This window comes from Ooceraea biroi, chromosome 2 (genome assembly GCF_003672135.1).
Source record: "Ooceraea biroi isolate clonal line C1 chromosome 2, Obir_v5.4, whole genome shotgun sequence".
Classification (NCBI taxonomy): domain Eukaryota; kingdom Metazoa; phylum Arthropoda; class Insecta; order Hymenoptera; family Formicidae; genus Ooceraea; species Ooceraea biroi.
Window position 1 is genome coordinate 18,751,042 of NC_039507.1, and position 21,527 is coordinate 18,772,568.

At 33.7% G+C, this 21,527-nt stretch overlaps 1 protein-coding gene across 1 annotated transcript; it reads left to right on the forward strand.

Annotated features, from left to right (window-relative positions):
* Positions 1-6,781: 6,781 nt before the first annotated feature.
* Positions 6,782-13,055, forward strand: LOC113561496. The gene is made up of 7 exons (XM_026967998.1): positions 6,782-6,939; positions 8,924-9,286; positions 9,472-9,865; positions 9,973-10,166; positions 10,411-10,570; positions 10,792-11,019; positions 12,724-13,055. Exons 1-7 carry the CDS (start codon positions 6,782-6,784, stop codon positions 12,892-12,894), a joined length of 1,668 nt encoding a protein of 555 aa, XP_026823799.1. The 3' UTR covers positions 12,895-13,055.
* The last annotated feature ends 8,472 nt before the right edge of the window (positions 13,056-21,527 follow it).

The following is a 21,527-nucleotide window of genomic DNA, read 5'->3' on the forward strand; positions in this document are numbered from 1 at the left end:
CTGTGTATCCTACTAACTTTAAATTATATCTATTAATGATGTTGCAGCTATTCAGGAATTTTGTTTTGTTTGAAGATAATCATATATTTAAGTTGGTCATTTAACCTGGGAGCATATATATAATATGGGGTATATTTTTATTTCAGAAGTTAAGAAGCTAAATACATAAACGGCTATTAATAATTGCCAGCTCGGTGAATATTTCTCAGATTCAAAACTGCTGTACATGCAAATAAAGCCGAACTGATGTCAGACGTTGTATTATATTTAGTTAACAATTGCCTTTTTGTTGTTATGCGTGTGTGAATAAAATATTTTCAAACATGATGTATTGTTCGATCAAATATTAACTATAAACAATGTTTCTAAAAATAAATCTGAAAATGGTGAGCAATGCTATTTTACGTTGTTAATAAATACGATACGATTTACCACCATTTATAACATGAAAATTATTGTAAAATATCTCATTGTAGTATACTGAACATTAAGTATAGTACATCGTTAAATGGATTCGCATCAAGGGACAATTTAATGCTGTTAATATCTTTTGTATGCAGGTGGAAAATTAAACATATTTGCGTCCGATATAACTGGACACCCACCTACACCACATACACATTCGACACTCGCCAGGAGGACTCGCGGCACAAAACACCACTGCGCAAACTGGCTTTATTGTAATAAAACAGGACAATCGTGCTTCTCTATACGTCATATAGCATTTTGTCGGCGCGTTCTCTGGTTGGTGTATTATAAAACCTGTCGTCAGCCTAGCGAATCTCTGTTCGAAAGTATAGTCTCTCCCGGCGAATCGCCTCCTCTTCCTTGTACACTCCAGCTGTGAACGTATAATATACTCTTATATTCTTTGTGTGAAGATGACAGTATATTATTTCTCATACCTACCTATAATAGTCTATCCTACACCACTCCACCTGCCAAGGTTTCGTAATTATAATAAAATACAACACGTTGCGGCGTGCTATCAGCTAAGGTCTTTCAGTGTCTCTTCGGTCTTGTTGATTCCGTTCTTTATTTATTAACTGATCTCAGTTAACGACGATCGACGTTGACACACCGGGTAGCTCATTCACGGGCCGGACGCAACACTATATCACGTAAGTGTAAATAAGTCATTAAAAGTTAAAGTTAAATGGTAAGTGTTCTGCAGTACTCGCCCATGTGTACTATTATGTTGTTGTTCATCTATTTTCCCAATAAGCGAGCAAAATAGAGGAAAGGTGGGTATCACGGCCCCCTGCTTGTAAGTTAGCTCCCATGATTTTCATATTTCTGATAACGCCATATGCGCCGCATCGTCATATTATTTTCTATAATGCCATGCTGACCAGAAACAATGGTACCTGGGTGGCTGATGGTGGTGCTCGTATCGGGCATTCCCGTCGCAACGCGCAGGCGAAAGTTTGTGTCCTCGGAAAAATCATTTTCTCTCTCAGAAGTCTAGAATTCAAGACTTTGGTATATGTCTTCGCCAAAGGTAAATCGATATTTCCGAGTCAGTTGCAATGTTCAATAGTTTAATTATAAATAAAAGATTTCCGAAGCAATGTAAGTTGACACGTTGATATGATGGAATGTAATTTGGGGCCATATTGACATCATTTCACCTCGAGAAAAACTTATTTTGAATATTTTTTTAACTCATATATTTAATGTAGGACATTGTGTAATTTAGCATGAACGTTGTACAATACAAAGTACAATGCGATCAACAATTTGCTCACAATTCGCTTGAAATGCCGTTAAACGATTGAAACTGGTGAGGATCCTGATGATGCAGTATGCAGTTTTGCCAGGAACGTTATTCCATGGACCAACACGGCGAAATTTGATTACAATGTCTTATTTGTCGTTCATGGGCACATGCGAATGCACATCGTGCAAAAAAGCGGAATATGTGTGCAATGTTTCGTAAATGATAAACTGAGAAGATATATATGTTTCATTTATTCTATAATGTTTATGCATTAGTTTTAAGTACTGTTATGAAAGAATTCGTTTTTGTAATTTTTGATGGGGCCATATACCCTCACTTTTTCCAAACGTCATAAATGATATGCTTCAGAAATATATGTTCTATATAATGCAATTGTTTTTCTTTGGTTCCACCTTTTAGCAGACACAAACTGAATAGTCTACCTTCATTTTAAGCAAAAGTTTAGATCAATTAAAGTTACAGTTCAGATTTTGAAAAATAAACTGGGGCCACGATACCACCCTTTCTACCATATTGGTGATGAAATACTTTAAGATCGGTTCTCTCCAATTTGCCATCTTCCTTTTGTCATAGACGAGGAATGATACGTGTAAAAATTATTAATTACTTTGTGGGGTATCCGGCCGCTAATTACAGCTCATAGGCAGCTCATACACCTCCTCATCACTGAATCAATCCTATCGAACAATTCTTGGAAATTGTATTGAAAGATTATTTGTGTAAATCAGATATTGTATTAGAGCTCATGTTGCGGAGGCCTCGTAGGATCGTGCTACACATCAATTGGAAAGGTGACAACATTTTTGATGTACGATTCGAATAACACCTAATAGAAAGATCCACTGAGATGAGCTGCGAGCGAGAGAATGCCCGTCGGACTCTTCTTCTGACGGTTCCAGGACGGGATCCTGAGTGAGAGTGATAGTACAACGTGAAACTAAATATAGTTATTATTAAATATACTTGGTCTTGTAGCTCATTCGACGCCCTTAGATCGGTCTTTCTTGAATTCTTGATTTTATGTGTTCTCGTCGTTTTTCAGTATTAACAAAGATATAGATTTCTTTATATCTTAATAAAAGATTTAAAAACGGCTCTTTAAGAAGAATGGGGCATCTCATCTACTGTCATGCAAAGTAACTAATATACATATATATGTATTTTATTGTTAATAATTGTTAATTAAGTTCATTTTCTAAAAATATGGACATTGTCAAAAAATCTTTCCTATGAATACTTTTTGGGTAATTATACTTTAACGGACCAACCTCCGATGACCTGACCTTGACATATGTTGTCAAGGTCACCCTCATGACCGAAGAGTTTTAGCCGTCGCTGTTGTTTATTAAAAAGTTATTAAAAAAGTTTAATAATTTTGCAGAATTTTCAGCTGTCTACGCGAAGCAAGGACTTGAGTTTGACATATATTACAAAGGTCATTCCTGAATAACCGCACTAGGTTTCACCCTTCGCTCGTTGTTTGTTAAAAAGTTATTACAAAAATGCTTAATGAATAAAGCATAATTTTACGATACCATATACGTCTACAAAGAGTATATTTGATGGAATTTTAGCTTTAAATCAGAAATAGGTTTGGGTTAGGTTATATTTTCCGAAACTGGAGCCCCGGACACATACGCTCGTTTTCAGCCGCTTTGCGGGAGGGCAGGGGGAAGGGGCTTTGCCCTCCCCCCCCGGAATCCGTGACGTGTACCAGGTGATCAAAATCTCCACGGTGAAATCTGTTACACTGGCCCCGGCGGGGGGGGGGAGAGGCAAAGCCCCTCCCCCCCGCCCTCCCGCGAAGCAGGCTGAAAACGAGCGTACGTGTCCGGGGCTCCAGTTTCGGAAAATATAACCTAACCAGGTTAGGTTAGATTAGGTTAAGTTAAGCAGAGAATACTTTGTATTTAACTGTTTGTGCTTTTGGTTTAAAGTGAAGATACTTTGTACTTATATTAAAAGAAACTATTCTATATATTAACAATTCACTGCTTTAAATGACTTTCCTTTCTTCGTTCATATACATATTCGTCGTTTATATCTTTCAATATTCAATATTCTTTCAAAATAACTACTATATTTTCGAAATTTCTTTTGTTAATAACTTTTTCATAAACAACGATCGACGACTAAAACCTAGTGCGGGTTATTCGGGAAGGTAACCTTTGTAATATATGTCAGTATCATGCTTCACGTGGACAGCTAAAAATTCGTGCGAAATCATTAAACTTTCTTTGTTTATAACTTTTTAACAAACAACGAGCGACGGCTAAAACTTCTTCAAGGTCACTCAGGAGGGTGACCTTGACAACATAGGTCAAGGTCAAGGTCATCGGGGCTGGGTCCGTTAAAGTACATAATTACCACTTTTTGTACTCACTGTACATACATTTATGCCGACAGACAGACATACATACGTATAATATGTATACGTATAATTTACTTAATTAGCTTAAGTAACTCAAGTTTTTATTACACGTGGTTAGACGTGAATACAATATATTACTATTGTCTTCGTTCTCGCCAAGGAATTGTATACTTTTATTTTTCATTTCTCACTATACAATGTATCGTTCTATCATCATACTTATATTTCATCTTTTTGTACATGCAATATTCTGATTACATTTACCTTTGCAGATGTGTTAGTAAAAATATTTCTTGAGTGCTGACATGTTCCGTTAATATGTGTGTGAATCTTGGTCTTTGTTTGGTCATTTTCTGCCAGTGAGTAGATTTTATGTATTAAATTTACGGCTTTCTCATTTAATTTCTGTATTATTATTGACATTTCCTGTTTTTTTTCCTTTTCTTTAGAAAATGACTTTGGTATTGAATTGTTTTGACACTTGAGAAGGGCCGGAAGCCTGGCCGAAACGTTGTGAATGTGTATTTAACCAGCTTAATAAAATTGCCAGTTTGGTCGATCTATAGAAGTATTATTTTATTTAAAATATTTCTAATGTATATATAATACTTAGTTAAATATAACTATTTTTTTTATTCACACAGTCGTATGCATACACAAATATATACACGCATATATTATATAATTGCGCACATATATGTATATATCCGCATGTATACGTATATATGCACGTATGCACATATACGTGTGCACTTCTCTGTGAATGGATATACGTATGGATGTACATATGTATGAACACGCACAAAGCATCCATAGCTAAGGAAATTTGGAAAGGAGCTCGAAAGCAATTACATCTAACAGTTTGCAACTCCAATTGTCAACCGTTTAGCAACGTTGCCTGCGATGTAATATTGGCTATAAGTAGATTGCTATAGATTTATTTATAAACAATTGTAATCAATAAATATGTTGAGAATAGATACATTTCTTACTGTTACCGGAGAAATTACAGTGTTTTATCAATAGTATCAAGGATTTTCGGGAAATCACTGATGACTTCAAAACTCCTTGAACATACTTAAGCAACTCGTTCTCCTATGGGCCACTTTATCACAGTAGGGGTAGTACATAAATGCAACAAACGCATCTAAAATTGCTATCTTTCTAGATCAACTTTGTCGCTAATCGAACTGCTAATCGAATATCACAAAATAAAAGTCTATAAAAACAGTCAAATTCATTCTATTTGATTTAATAATCAAGGTAATCTGGTAGGTAAAAAAAAGAACTACTAACGAAAAAGAATCTAACGTGGCGAGTCTCCAACAGAGATTGATTCCGTGAATAAATAAAAAATGTTCTACAGTATACTTTTTTAGACTTACAATTAGCAAAATGACATAAAAAATGACATGAGATAAATGATCTAATGTTTCATTATCCTAATCAAGTATTTATCAGATATTAAATCTTGCATTACCTACTCAACGAATAAAAATATTTTAAACGCAATAATACTTTCTATTTCAGCAGAACCGATAAATATAATACCTGACTTGAGATATGCGCACTCTATTTCGTCATATGCATTCATCAACTGTGCCGACCAAGAGATGCGCCACTGGATACACTGTGATTTTGCATAGACCAAAACTTTTTCCTATTAGATTAATATATGTAGCCATATGTCTACTTATTAGGTATAAACACACACTTTGTAATCTTATTTGGCGCATATGCGAAATAGAGTAGTGTGGTGGAGAATGTTATAACTCACACTTGAAATACATAATCTGCACATCTGCACATCTGCATAATCACATCTAGATATGATCGACTTAAAATTCTCGGAACAGCAATTTTCTTAGCAATTTTCGGAAATAGAGTACGTATAGCAGATACTTTTTAAGGACAGAAATATACAATTAGTTTGTAAGAAGTTCGTAATTTGGTATATTATATAGAAATCCTAGCAATAGTATAATTGTCTACATATTTTTTCTATCTATATATTTATTTAAATGTTTCTACTTACATGTTTCAATAATACACGCGTATTATACAATTTTACGACATATGCGAGATATGCAAACCTATGTGTGTGCGTATACTACGATACATGTATAGAATTCAAATCAGGTCCGTAAAACAGCATTTTTAACTTGACAAAACGGCTCGTTCAACAGTTTATTACTCGTTACATACTTGCGAGCAACATTTGCAATTTCCTAAATATATGTTTGCAAATAAGATGAACGACTAAATATATATCTAAATCTGTCGTGAAAGGAATGAACTTCATGGCCTATATTCAGAACGCGCTTACAACGATAAAAGCGTTTCTAGAAGTGGCTTGAAAACTACCTGATTGGCTGAGAAGTCACATTGGAGGCTTTTTGTAAACGCGTTCTGAATGTAGGCCCATTAGTGTCTACCACGTGGCTACTACAGGATAGATCGTTTCACAAACTTTATGCGTCACTGAGAATACTTGCAATGCACGTGTGAAATAAGAGTGTCGCTTCCAACACTGTGCTGTGGTATTCCATTCGCTTTTATGCATTTAAGTGACAATCTATACAGACCAGTGCAATTGCTAGTGTAATGCAAAATACATAAATTTCGTATAAGTGTCGTAGATTCATTTATATCGTTTTTTTTTTCTCACAATGGCAACAATAACGAATCTTCCCGTCGAAGTGATATATGTAATTCTGGATTTTAACAATATCAGTGTTCACGATTTTGCAAATTTTTCCTCCACGTGCAAGCATTTTTATCAAATGCTATACCCCAACTCATTTTGGCGACGAAAGTTCGATCAGAGGTATTTTCTATTTCCTTGTATTAAATTTAATTAAAAATTTTAATCAAGATTATGATACCAAGTTTCAACGGTATGTCATATTACCATCGTTATTGAAACAGAGAATGGAATTTTCTCGAAAAAACGATTACAACTACATAGTGAAACAGTGGCGGACCTACAGCCTACATCTGTGTGGGCATATATTCTAGGATAGAACACACTTGCATTTAGTAAAAGAAAACTTTCTCTTTCTTCTAAAGAAGAAATCTGTGCTAAATGATGCAACCTATCGTGATCCTTTGCCACTCGCGTGTGTTTTTAATTAAAAATGGTAGTCCGGCTGTAGCGTCTAACAAGTAAACCTACCCAAGTGGTACACTCCGATTTTTTCAAATTTGGCACAAATGTAGAGCTTTGAAAAATATTTGACCCATATTTTTTCATTTGTGCTCTTAAGCGGTTTTAAGGGTAGTTATTACCCTTTTAATTTTCACCCTCCTATCATCAATAAGTACAATAAAAATATATAAGAAACAAAATTTAATGCAAAATATATTTTTCTGGATCGCTAATTGTGAATGTAAAGTCAGATTTGCAAAATTATTTGTTTAAATAATAAATTGTTTCAACAAAATAGCTATAAAGTTGAAAAAATACTAGTATAGTGAAAAAATAATAGTATAGTGACATTTGTTATAAGAGTTAATATGTTATAAGAGTAAGTGATACTTAAATATGGCGTCAAATTTGTAAAATGCATTGCTTTAAATTATTCAAGCAATAAACGATTTGTTTGAACCGTTTATTGTTCGAATAATTTAAAGCAATACATTTTACAAATTTGACGCCATATTTAAGTATCACTTACTCTTATAACATATATATTAACTCTTATAACAAACGTCACTATACTGTATTTTTTCAACTTTTTAGCTATTTTGTTGAAACAATGTATTATTTAAACAAATAAGTTTGCAAATCTGACTTCACATTCACAATTAGAGATCTCGAAAAATATTTTGCATTAAATTTTGTCTCTTATATATTTTTATTGTACTTATCGATGATAGGCGAGTGAAAATTGGTAGGGTAATAACTACCCTTAAAATCGCTTAAGAGCACAAATGAAAAATATGGGTCAAATATTTTTCAAAGTTCTATATTTGTGCCAAATTTGAAAAAAAATCGGAGTGTACCACTTGGGTAGGTTTACTTGTAAGTAGTGAGGATAGATATATAAATTACACATGTGTGTGTGCTTTATGACAATCTGTTATACAATACGTTTCACATATTGCTCAGAGAAAAAAGGGAAGGTTCAGTGTGGGGTCCTTATTACATCCATTATCCAGTGACTAATAAACAAATTCTTTTCAAAAAGAGATACTTTTTGTTAGAGAAAAAGACTCTTTTGTGTGTGATATAGCGTTTGCATGCGTTAATAAAATTTTATATAATTTTATATTAAATTCTTCAGAGACAAGATACATAAGTAAAGGAGTTTCGGGAGCAAGTTGTTGCACTTCTACTGCCTTTCCTTTTTGCTATCCTTTCCCACAAAGCTGCCTTTATTTTAAAACGGAACCAGATGCCAGTATTTTTTTGCGATTCGTTTGGATCGTATTTTTCTATCGAAATGCAAGCAATGGAAATGCTCTTATTACTTTCCTTGAACGTACAACAGATAAAATATAACGTATAAATTTGGCTCACACATTTGGGTGTAATACTTGCAATTTCCCTAATGAGGTTTTTCTGTTGTGGTGCACTATCATAAAGAAGACAATGTCGAAAGAGTTATTATTGCTGTTGTTTTTTTTATCTTTTCCTTTTAGTAATATCCTTTTAAAAATTATCTTAATCTTTGTATAAAAAGTATGTATAATTTCAAGTTTCTTCCATTTCGCAAAATGTATTGCCCTGACAATTGTTTTCTTTATGCAATTATATATCCAATGATTCGCAAAATTAAATATATTCTTTCCTTACATTTTTCTTCCAGATGGCCTGGTTTGAAAAACATTCGACAAACAGAAATGCATAAAGGTTACTTAAGTGTTGAAGAATTGATAGACGTACGAGTAAACTGTAAGAAAGAATTGCCGCATTTGTTGGTCCAAATGAGCGAAAAGTATTACCACAATGGTTCTGATGAGTTCTTGAAGGAAAAGCTTAAGTTCCATGGAAACAGACCCTTCCAATGTTTTCTTCCGTTCCGCACTGTTTTTCACGAAGGCTTTTTGAATAATGAAATTTTCGATATGGAAGAGTTTAATTTTTTGGTTTATCCACCCAAGACAACACATCACTTGAATTATTATTTAGTTATGGATGAATTAACAAGTTTAAATGATCGGTGGAAAAGGTGAGATTTAAGAAATAATGAATATTTATTTAAAAGTTTTACGAATAACTAGGAAGTTATACCGTAATGTATATGGTAAAGAGATATAACATTTATCAGTTAATATACAAAGTATTAATTTTTAGTGTATATAAGGACAATCTGACAAATATTTATTACGGAAGAATCCTTCTAACATATTTAAGGCATCATTATCTAGAAAACGTATGGGAGGAATTTATAAATCGCCCTCCCAAACATCAGCTATTGGAAGAGGTGATAACTTTTATTATACAATGGTTTCATCCGGAGAAAAATGTCTCTTGCTCGCATATAGATATGGACCTGGATAATATCGCACAACAAGTGATGAAGCTTCTTAAAGTTGAGGATCCCAAGCATCCAATATTCTCGGCATCACGTGAACAATTCTCGAGTTGGAAATACAATAATATCTATGAAAATCAATGGAACAACAGCGAGGGAAGACAGATTATAGATATTCTTTGCAATATACTCTTGCACAAACCAACTTTCGACGCAGTTGTACATTCTTTGAAATCAGAGCTCTTTCGACAATACCTATTTCTGATTCATTTCGTAAGTTATAGTTTATAATACATTATGATCAGCTTATATTTTATCTATAGCTTCATATTTATTATTTCTTATAAATGTTAATATTTTTGTTTCTTAAATTACGACAGGAGTTTAAAATAGACGCAGAAATGAATATTGTACCGCTGATAGTCATATTTCAGAGTGTTGCAAGAAGACTTGGCATATATTGTGATCTAATATCTTTTCTTATATCTGATTTTCCTGCTTCTGAAATTCTGATGCTGGATCCTGGATACGAACCAACGCCAAATTATTGGTTACTAACATGGAAGCCAAAATGGTTAAACTAATTTTAATTTCCCCAGCAAGCACAAAGTAACAGGTAATATACATGTTAGTTATAATTTCCCACTCAACAATGTAATTGTTACATAACACGTATGTTATGTTGTATTTATATTAATGAGTGGGAAATTATAACTAACATGTATATTACCTGTTACTTTGTGTTTGCTGGGTCGATTACTTATACCTTTCCATTTTTCTTTCAGTCGTATATATACTTTTTTATTGTTTTATTGCAGTGATGTAACAAACTCTGATGACGAACAGTGTCTTTATATCCATCTCGAAGAGGGGAGAGGTGGAACCATTCTGAATAAAAATAACTTGCCCAGAATTTATGAGTCTACGTTAGAATGTCCCATAAGTTTTGATAGATATCCCAGAATAAATTTGTTAGAGGTAATTATTCATGTATATTGCATTAATAAATTAATTCTAGTAAATAACAACAATTCATAAATTTAACAATAGGTAAAGGTAATTAGTCACAAGCAAATTGGCATAGATATGTTAAATTACTGACACATTAAAGAGTGATTCGCTTCTAATTTCAAAACAATTCTTTATTTTCCAAAGGTTTGTACTCTTAGTTTAATTTATCAATGCAATGTTCGTTTTAGCTGATGTTAACTTTGGCTGCCCATTATGTGGTAGGAATATATTTTGAGCTGGATAATTATCGTAATTATCATAGTAGAAATTGTAATGAGTCCAACCAAGAAGTGTTTGAAGAAGATAGGTGGATGGACAGGTTACTACACCTGGTAGAAGAGTGCTTGTCGATCTCACAGACTCTTTATATGACAGGAAAAGAAGATGTATTTAAGTTCGTAGATGAATTGGAAAAGGTATCTCAATAAGGTTATACGTTAAGAAATTTCATTTCCTAAAAGTTCCTGCAGTTTTCTTTTCTTTCTTTTAAACATAAGATTCACTAATATATTTTTTTCATGATAAGAATATATCTATGTAACAAAGAATACTAGGATTCATTGTGTATATGAACATTTTATTAGGAGTACCGATATGTCTTGAGATAAGCGTACTTGTCACATATTTGTCAAATAATATATCTGCAGATAGAAATGTTTCCACAATAAGTAAATATCGTGATTCCACATATGTGCAGGATGAATCTAGTGTTACGTGCTATGCAAAAAGACACATCGATTTAATACGAGAGAGAAAAAGGTATATAGAGCCTGGATATGAGGTATGTTCGCGCATTCCTATTGTGTGTGTGATACATAAAGATTACACATATGCATAAAAAAAGAAAATATAAGTATAATATTCTGCGTATAATTATATGTTACTTTACGTCACGACGACATTCAGAGAAAGATCTTCTTGTGCAAGATAATGGGAGAGCTAGGCGAAAGAAAACTGTTTAAAAGTAATGTACAAAGATAGATCCTAATCGTGATTCTGCATCATATTTGCCCAGCTGGCGGACGTTTGGAACGATAGACTTACGTCTAATAGAATTTCCTTAGTACCTTATCTCATTAAAAATGGTTGTTATTTATTCATGAAGACAGTACAAGAGTACTTGTATTCCAATTTGCCTCCTTTGAAGAGATTATCTTTTTTGCGGATGTGTTGTATGTGAAAGTAATTAAGTCTTTATAAGTAATTAATTATAATATTCTTATAATTAAAATTATAAGATAAGTATTTATTATCGTTAATTATTTTGTACATTCTAGTATGAATTAAGAAAAGAATGTATAAAATACACATCCAAACCAAAGAAGAGGAAGGCTGAAATGAAATTCGCAGTTGGAATGATCGTGAAATGTAATTGTAACGACAGAACTCATTCAGAATTAAAATGCCATAAAATGCCACACGTGATAATAGGATGGTCAGTGGTTGATGATTTGGTAAGGAGATGGAACCATTTGGACTGTCACTTAGCCAAGGAACAAAGTGCATGGTACCTAGCCATTCCCGCAAGCCGGAATACAGTCGAGGATACATGTTATATTCCCGAAGGTATAAACAAAGTGTTTTAAATACATTGTGTTATTCTGAATTATATATATTTACTATACACATATATAATTACTATATTACTATAATAGGATCCTCCCGGGATAAATGGTCGAACTTAAAATATGATTTTCGTAAACTTAAACTATAATGAGGATTTCAAAATAAAACATTTTCCTCTGGAAGTATGCTCGCAAGCGCTTTGTTCAAGAGATATTGACTTTTGAAGCTACAGAAGTATAGGATTGAATATAATCGAAATATCACTATTTTTGGCTTATACGTCATTGACAGACATTGTATATTTATATAGATTTTGTAACGGAAATATTAATGCTGCTCACTGTGAATACGCCACGCGATTTTCAAACAGTAGATTGCCAAATAGGATACTGTTATCCTAATTTTATATCCTAATTACTTTAAAAGTTAATATCTCGTGAACGAAGCATTTGTGAGCATACTTCCAGAGGAATTTTTTGTTTTGTTTTGAGGTTCGAAATTCATATTTCAAGTTTGGCCATTTAACCTGGGAGCACTCTCTATAATAACATAAGTGTATATTTTTTATTTCAGAATATTTAGAGAAGCTAAATACGCCGACACCCATTAATAGTTGCCAACTCGGTGAATATTTTTCTGAATTTCAAGGCACTTATTACATACCAAATAAGATGCTAGCAACTGAGTATCCAGACGATGTATTATATTTAGTTAACAACTTGTAACTTTTTTTATTGTATGCAATTATGGTATGGTATGCAATTAAAATCTCCATATATGGTAATGAAATACTTTAAGAGTGTCGGTTCTCTCCAATTTGCCATATTCATTTTGTCATAAACTAGGAATGATGTAAATTTCTTGCGATAACTTATTAAGTAGTACTTTGTGGGATATTCGTCTGCAATAATCACAGTTCATAGGCTGCTCATACACCTCCTTAATCATCGGATCTCAATCTTATCGAACATTATGGAAAATTCTTGGAGATGTTATTTAGAAAAGACAAATGCAGATTTCTAATCAAAAAGATTTAAAAATGGCTCTTTAAGAAGAATGGGACTCCATCTCATCACCTGTCACGCAAAAGCAACAGTATACAGCCATGGACAAAATTATTAGGCACCCTACTTATTTAATTAACTTCCTTCTAATTTATAAGGAAATAAATAACACCATCTTTATAAATATTAACATTTATTCTCCAAACAATCATACAAACTAATATTTGGTTGGTCCACCATTGTGTTTTATAACTTCTGTTCCTCTCAGGTAAGCTATGTACTAGTCGCTTGCACATAGAAGGTAATATCTTTTCCCATTTTTCAAGGACCGTTTTCTTGAGTTTAGTAATAGAATTGCACTTGCGAGTATAGATATATTTCGTTACACATAATAATCACGTCCGTAGGCATCAAAGTCAAAATACAAACTGAAGAAGTTTCAGAGTAGTATTGTTATTCCCATAAGAAAGATATTGAACTTCGTACCTTAATCGTTTGAACCATTCATAAGGTCGATAAAATGAAAACAACATATAAACATAAAGTTTACACTTATTCAGTTCCGAGATATTTGAAAGAAACAAGGTGTCAAATAATTTTGTCCATGTCTGTATACAGGGTGTTTTACATATGGGTGTTTTAAATTAGTTAATTGTTAAATTTGTTTATTAGTTATTTAAATTTGTTAATTGTTAAAATAGCCAAAGATGGTAACTATACGAGGAGATAAGTATTTTTGTTAATTTTTGATGATTTATGTTAAATGTATAATAAATATATGTATACAGGGTGTTTCACATAAGGATAAAAAGCTTTCGTCCGCAGGTAGATCAGAGTGAATTAAAAAGTTCTGTACCATCTTGCGATTTGTGCAATAGTTAACGAGTTATTAATTATTAAAAATCGCTGGATTAGTCCAGCCCACCACCGAATGCAAGCGCGCGGCGAGATGCGATATATTACGACATAATGTGTAGTATTCAAGCCAGGTCCATAAAACAGCATTCTTAACTTCACGAAATGACACTTTTAAAAGCTTATTACACCTCACATAATTGCGAGCAACATTTGCAATTTCCTAAATATGTTTTTGCACATAAGAACGAATGAATATACATATAAATCTGTCGTGAATAAACTTTATGACCTATATTTAGAATGCGCTTACAACATTGAGTTATATACATACTGGAGCCTTCAAGGAAGGGGTGGCTCAATTTCGAGAAAGAAACCAGTATTGCGTAGGTATTTTTGTCCTAACGTAAAGTCTGTGCTGAAAAGAGAAAGAGATAGTCCTGAATGATTGTTTTCTATAATGTTTAATAAAGTGGTAATTACTGAGTAAAGTCAAATCAATCAATGCTTAATTCTTTAGAAATATACACGTCTGTAAGTCACTGCTTGACAACACAAACGCAGCGGCGGCGTACTCACGAATACTACCAGACGATCGACTCCCTGACATACGTCCGGCTAAAGATCGGCGCTGATTGGATTGACATTACTCAATAATTACTACTTTAGTAAACATTATAGAAAAAAAATGATTCACGACTTTTCGAATCAGTTTTTCATGAGAAACATCACTGTGTAAATAGTGGGCGCGATTTAAATTACACCCTGTATAGCTCAATGGCTTACAACGATACAAGCGCCTCTAGAACTTCTAGAAGTGGCTTGAAAACCACTTGTTTGGCTGAAAAGTCACATTGAAAGCTTTTTGTAAACGCGTGCTGAATATAGGCTCATTAGTGTCCACCACGTGGCTACTAAAAGGATAGATCGTTTCACAAACTTTATGCGTCACTGAGAATACTTTCAATGCACGTGTGCAATAAGAGTGTCGCTTCCAACACTGTGCTGTGGTGTTCCATTCGCTTTTATGCATTTAAGTGATACCCCGCAATCCAATACAATTGGAAGTGTAATGCAAAATACGTAAATTTCATATAAGTGTCGTAGATTCATTTATATCGTTTTTTTTTCTCACAATGGCAACAATAACGAATCTTCCCGTCGAAATGATATATGTAATTCTGGATTTTAAGAATATCAGTGTTCAAGATTTTGCAAATTTTTCCTCCACGTGCAAGCATTTGTATCAAATGCTATACCCCAGCTCATTTTGGCAGCGAAAGTTCGATCAGAGGTATTTTCTAGTTCCCTGTAATTAAATTTAATTAAAATTTGTAATCAAGATATTTATGATACCAAATTTTAACGGTATGTCATATTACCACGTTATTGAAACAGAGAATGGAATTTTCTAAAAACAACTATTACATCTATATACAAAACGATTATATCTACACGGTAAAACAGTGGTGGACCTACAGCCTACATCTGTATGAGCAAATATTCTAGGATAGAAATAACTTGCATTTAGTGTATCAGTAAACTTTCTTTTTCTTCTAATTAAGTAGTCTGTGCTAAATGATGAAAACTTGCTGTGATCCGCTGCCACTCGTGTGTGTTTTTTATTATAAATGGTAGTCCGGCTGTTGCGACTAACAATAAGTAGTGAGAATAGAAACAAAAATTACACATGTGTGTGTGTGCTTTATGACAATCTATTATAGAATACGTTTCATATATTGCTGCTCAGAGAAGAAAAGAGAAGGTTCAGTGTGGAGTCCTTATTATATATATCCATTATTCAGTGACTAATCAAACAAACACTTTAAAAAGAGATACTTTTTTTAGAAAAAGACTCTTTTGTGTCTGATACAGCTTTCGCATGCGTCAATAACATTTTATATAATTTTATATTAAATTCTTCAGAGATAAGATAAATAAGTAAAGGAGTTTCGGGAGCAAGTTGTTGCACTCCTGCTACCTTGATCCCATTTTGCTATCCTTTCCCACAAAGCTGCTTTTATGTTAAAACGGAACCAGCTGTCAGTACTTTTTTGCGATTCGTTTGGATCGTATTTTTCTATCGAAATGCAAGCAACGAAAAAGCTCTTATTATTTTCCTTGAACGTACAACAGATAAAATATAGCGTATACATTTGGCTCATATGTGTAATACTTGCAATTTTCCGTATGAGGTTTTTCTGTTGTGGTGCAATATGGTGATAAATATAACCATCATAAGGAAGACAAGTCGAAAGATTATATTATTGCTCTTGTTTCTTTTTACATCCTTTTAGAACTCACCTTAGATTTTGCAAAAAAGTATGTGTAATTTCAAGTTTCTTCCATTCGTTAAAATGTATTGCTCTGACAATGATTTTATTTATACACTTACATATCCAATGATTCGAAAACTTAAAAATATTCTTTTCTCACATTTTTATTCCAGATGGCCTGCTTTGAAAAGAGTTCGTCAAATCGAGATGCATAAAGGCTATTTAACTTTTGAAGACTTGATAGAAGCACGAGTAAAATGTAAGAAAGAATTACGGTATTTGTTGGCACAAATGAACGAAAAGTACTACCACAACTGTCCTGATGAGTACTTCCAGGAACGTGTTACAAGAGACCAACATCGTCATTCTTTTTTCGTACGCACTTTATCTGACAAATACTACTCCTTCCATAATGTAATTCTCGACAAGGAAGAACTTACTTTATTGGTTTATCCAAACAACACAATATATCACTTGAATTATTATTTAGTTATGGATGAATTAACAAGTTTAAATGAACAGTGGAAAAGGTGAGATTTAATAAATAATGAATATTTATTAAAAAGTTTTACAACTAATTAGGCAGTTATACAATAACGTATGTAGTAAAGAGATGAAACATTAATAATATAGTTAATATACAAAGTATTAATTTTTAGTGGATATAAGGACGACCTGACAAATATTTATTACGGAGGAATCCTTCTAAGACATTTAAGGCATTATCATCTAGAAAACGTATGGCAAGAATTTGTAAATCGCCCTCCCAAACACCAGCTATTGGAAGAAGTGCTAACTTTTATCATACAATGGTTTGATCCGGAGACAAATGTCTCTTACTCGCATATAGGAAGGGACCTGGATAATATCGCACGAACGGTGATGAAGCGCCTTATAGGTAAGAATCCAAAGCATCCAATATTCTCGGTATCTGATGAACAGTTCTCGAGTTGGAAATACAATAATATCTATGAAAATCAATGGAACAACAGCGAGGGAAGACAGATTATAGATATTCTATTAAATATACTCTTGTACAAACGACGCATCTTCGACGGATTTGTACATTCTTTGAAATCAGATCTCTTTCGAAAATACCTATATCCTGATACATACCGATACAACCTAAGACATACCGATTATTACGTAAGTTATAGTTTATAATACACTACTCACAAAAATTAGAGGAACACCAAACTTTTTTTAAAAAATAGGCAAACTTCAAGCAGCTGTAACTTTGTTAAAAATGAACGAAATTTAAATTTAAAAAAAGGATTTTAAAGCTTGAAACTTCTCCTCTCGAACGGTTGCCATGAGTTTAAATTTCTGTGACGTTTGGTAATTTTTACTTACAAAAAACTGCGAACTGGACAAAATAAGAAATTTTCTTTTCACTTTGAAGGTCTGTCACGTATCAAAAAAAATTCTGCGAAAATTCTCGACTTTGTATTGTAAAAGATTGAAGTTTTCTCTACAAAACGCTTTTTTAAAAATTTTTCTACGACTTTGTTACTGAGTTTTTGCCGATTACATAAAAATTGGCATTGTTTACTTTGATTGCTCATAACTCCGGTAAAAACCATCGCACAGCAATTTAAAAAACGGATTCTTAAAGCTGAAACTTTGCTCTATTGAACGGTATACTTGCCCAAAGTTTTTCGAAAACATGTAACCATGCTGAAAATGGATGAATATAACGTAAAAATGAATGATTTTTCACTTTGTTATTTTGACCTTAAAAACAATCGTACAGAATGACAAACAAAATTTGTTCTTCACATTTTTTTATACTTTTCAATACCATGAATTTGACAAAACTTTGCCGAATAGCTATAAGATTTTTTTCATGGTGGCCACTGTGGTTTTATGGGACAAAACTAAGAAATTACTCAATTTCAGTAAGATAAAATGGAAAATAATGTTAATTAATGTTAAAAAATTGATTTCTAGCGCACTATATTAATCTTTATTAAGTCAGCAATAACAAAGTACACACTTTTCTACCAAAAGTTGAAAAAATTTGTGAATCGCCGGCGTTAGTTTTATCCAAAGCGTACCACGTGGAGGTCGCACGGTCGGATTTACGCTTCGTTTTGTGTGTGTGTGTGTGTGTGCGTGTGTGTGTGCGTGCGTGTGCGTGCGTATGTATTATGTGGAGTGTATCAGTGATTAATGCAAGATGGAGTGATTAACGCTAAAAAGAATTTAATAACGTGTATTTCCGCCTCTATTCAAAATGACTTCTCGCAATCGATTTCGCATATTGATGCAACGACGTATTGCTCTTTGAGGGATTCGCTGCCAAGTTCGGCAAAGAACTGTGACAAGCGAAGCCAAATCGACGATGTTGGGATAGTTTTCGCGTACTTGGTGCTCTAACATATCCCAAACAGGCTCGATTGGATTCAAATCGGGACTCATTGGCGAATGCAATAATGTACCGATTTGATGGTTTCTCAGAAACTGTTGGGTGTAACGAGCAGTGTGCGGTCGTGCGTTGTCATGCACTAGGCGAAACCGTAGACCAATTTGATTTCTAATTGGTAGAACATATGGCTCTAGTATTTCATGAACATATCGTCTAGAAGTTAATCCTGGTGGAGAGATAATTACAAGAGGTGTTCTTGAAAATCGAAATATTCCTGCCCATACCATTACAGAACTACCATGAAAAGTTCGAACCGGTCTGTTGCAGTTTTCGGAATAGCGTTCTCCTTGACGTCACCAAACTCGGGCTCGTCTGTCATTGCCAAAAAGGCAAAATCTAGACTCATCCGTAAACAGTACAGAATTCCATTGCCTAGGTCGCCTACTGACTAAAGAATGAGCATAATGTAATCGTAGGCGACGATGACGATGGGTAAAGTATGGAACTTGCACTGGTCGACGAGCGTGCAATCCCGCTTCTCTCAAACGATTTCTTATCGTTGAAGCCGAGATCGGATGCTGTCGACTATAATTAATATTGCCGGCAATTCTACGTGTGCATACAAAGCGATTCTGTGTAACTTGCCGGATCATTCGATCTTCCCGAGCGCTTGTTTCACGAGAACGGCCCTGACCCGGCCGTCTCTGGTATGAGCCAGTCTCTCGAAACCAGGAATAAATCCGATTAATGACGGACGGACTTACTCCAAACTGGTTGGCAACGTACCGTTGACTGTGATTCTCCTGTAGGAGAGTCACAATACGAGCACAATCTGTCTCAGATAAATGACGCATAGGCATCGTAAAAGAACAACGAGCAGAAAACGGAAGTAGGAGAAAACAGAATAGATAAAAGAAAAGAAGAAATGTAAAAATAAGTAGAGGAATAAGTAAAAACCTTAACTACTGATATATCAGACAGTATCAAAAATCGCCAATAGAATAACTTCGAACAGCTCAGTATACGTATGCGTATGTAAGCATAAGCACATGTGAGTACAAATGCGCGATCTTAAGTAATGTAGCTGAACTCTTTCACTTACGAGAAACGTCTTACGTCTTGTCGCCGCCTAGCGGCAAGACATTCCACTAGTTGCGTGCAATCCGTGAGCGCTCACATACACGCGCGTACTCACACACACGCGCGCGCACTCACACACACGCGCGCGCGCACGCACACACACACACACACACAAAACGAAGCGTAAATCCGACCGTGCGACCTCCACGTGGTACGCTTTGGATAAAACTAACGCCGGCGATTCACAAATTTTTTCAACTTTTGGTAGAAAAGTGTGTACTTTGTTATTGCTGACTTAATAAAGATTAATATAGTGCGCTAGAAATCAATTTTTTAACATTAATTAACATTATTTTCCATTTTATCTTACTGAAATTGAGTAATTTCTTAGTTTTGTCCCATAAAACCACAGTGGCCACCATGAAAAAAATCTTATAGCTATTCGGCAAAGTTTTGTCAAATTCATGGTATTGAAAAGTATAAAAAAATGTGAAGAACAAATTTTGTTTGTCATTCTGTACGATTGTTTTTAAGGTCAAAATAACAAAGTGAAAAATCATTCATTTTTACGTTATATTCATCCATTTTCAGCATGGTTACATGTTTTCGAAAAACTTTGGGCAAGTATACCGTTCAATAGAGCAAAGTTTCAGCTTTAAGAATCCGTTTTTTAAATTGCTGTGCGATGATTTTTACCGGAGTTATGAGCAATCAAAGTAAACAATGCCAATTTTTATGTAATCGGCAATAACTCAGTAACAAAGTCGTAGAAAAATTTTTAAAAAAGCGTTTTGTAGAGAAAACTTCAATCTTTTACAATACAAAGTCGAGAATTTTCGCGGAATTTTTTTTGATACGTGACAGACCTTCAAAGTGAAAAGAAAATTTCTTATTTTGTCCAGTTCGCAGTTTTTTGTATGTAAAAATTACCAAACGTCACAGAAATTTAAACTCATGGCAACCGTTCGAAAGTAGAAGTTTCAAGCTTTAAAATCCTTTTTTTAAATTTAAATTTCGTTCATTTTTAACAAAGTTACAGCTGCTTGAAGTTTGCCTATTTTTTAAAAAAAGTTTGGTGTTCCTCTAATTTTTGTGAGTAGTGTACATTAGGATCAGCTTATTTTATACATAGCTTCATATTTATTATTTCTTATTAATGTTAATATTTTTGTTTCTTAAATTACGACAGGAGTTTAAAATAACTGCAAACATGCATATTGTACCGCTGATAGTCATATTTCAGAGTGTTGCAAGAAGACTTGGTATATATTGTGATCTAGTATCTTTTCTTATATCTGATCCTGATCCTGATTCTGATTCTGATTCTGATATTCTGTTGATGGAAGACGAAGACGAACCATATTATTGGTTATTAAAATGGAAGCCAAAATAGTTAAACTAATTTTTATTCCAATTCATTATACCTTTTCTAAATTTCCATTTTTCTTTTAATCGTATATACACATTTTTATTATTTTATTGCAGTAATGTAACAAACTCTGATGACGAACAGTATCTTTATATCCATCTCGGAGGCGGTGGAGCCATTCTGAATCACAATAACTGGCCAAGAATTAATAAATTTACGTTAGAATGTCTCATGAGTTTTGATCGGTATGCCAGAATAAATTTGGTAGAGGTAATTATTCATGTATATTATATCAAATCTACTAAATGAGAAAAATTCATAAAATTGACCATAAGATAATTGGTCACAAACATGCATAGCATAGATATATCACGATATGTTACATTACTGATGAAAGAGTGAATCG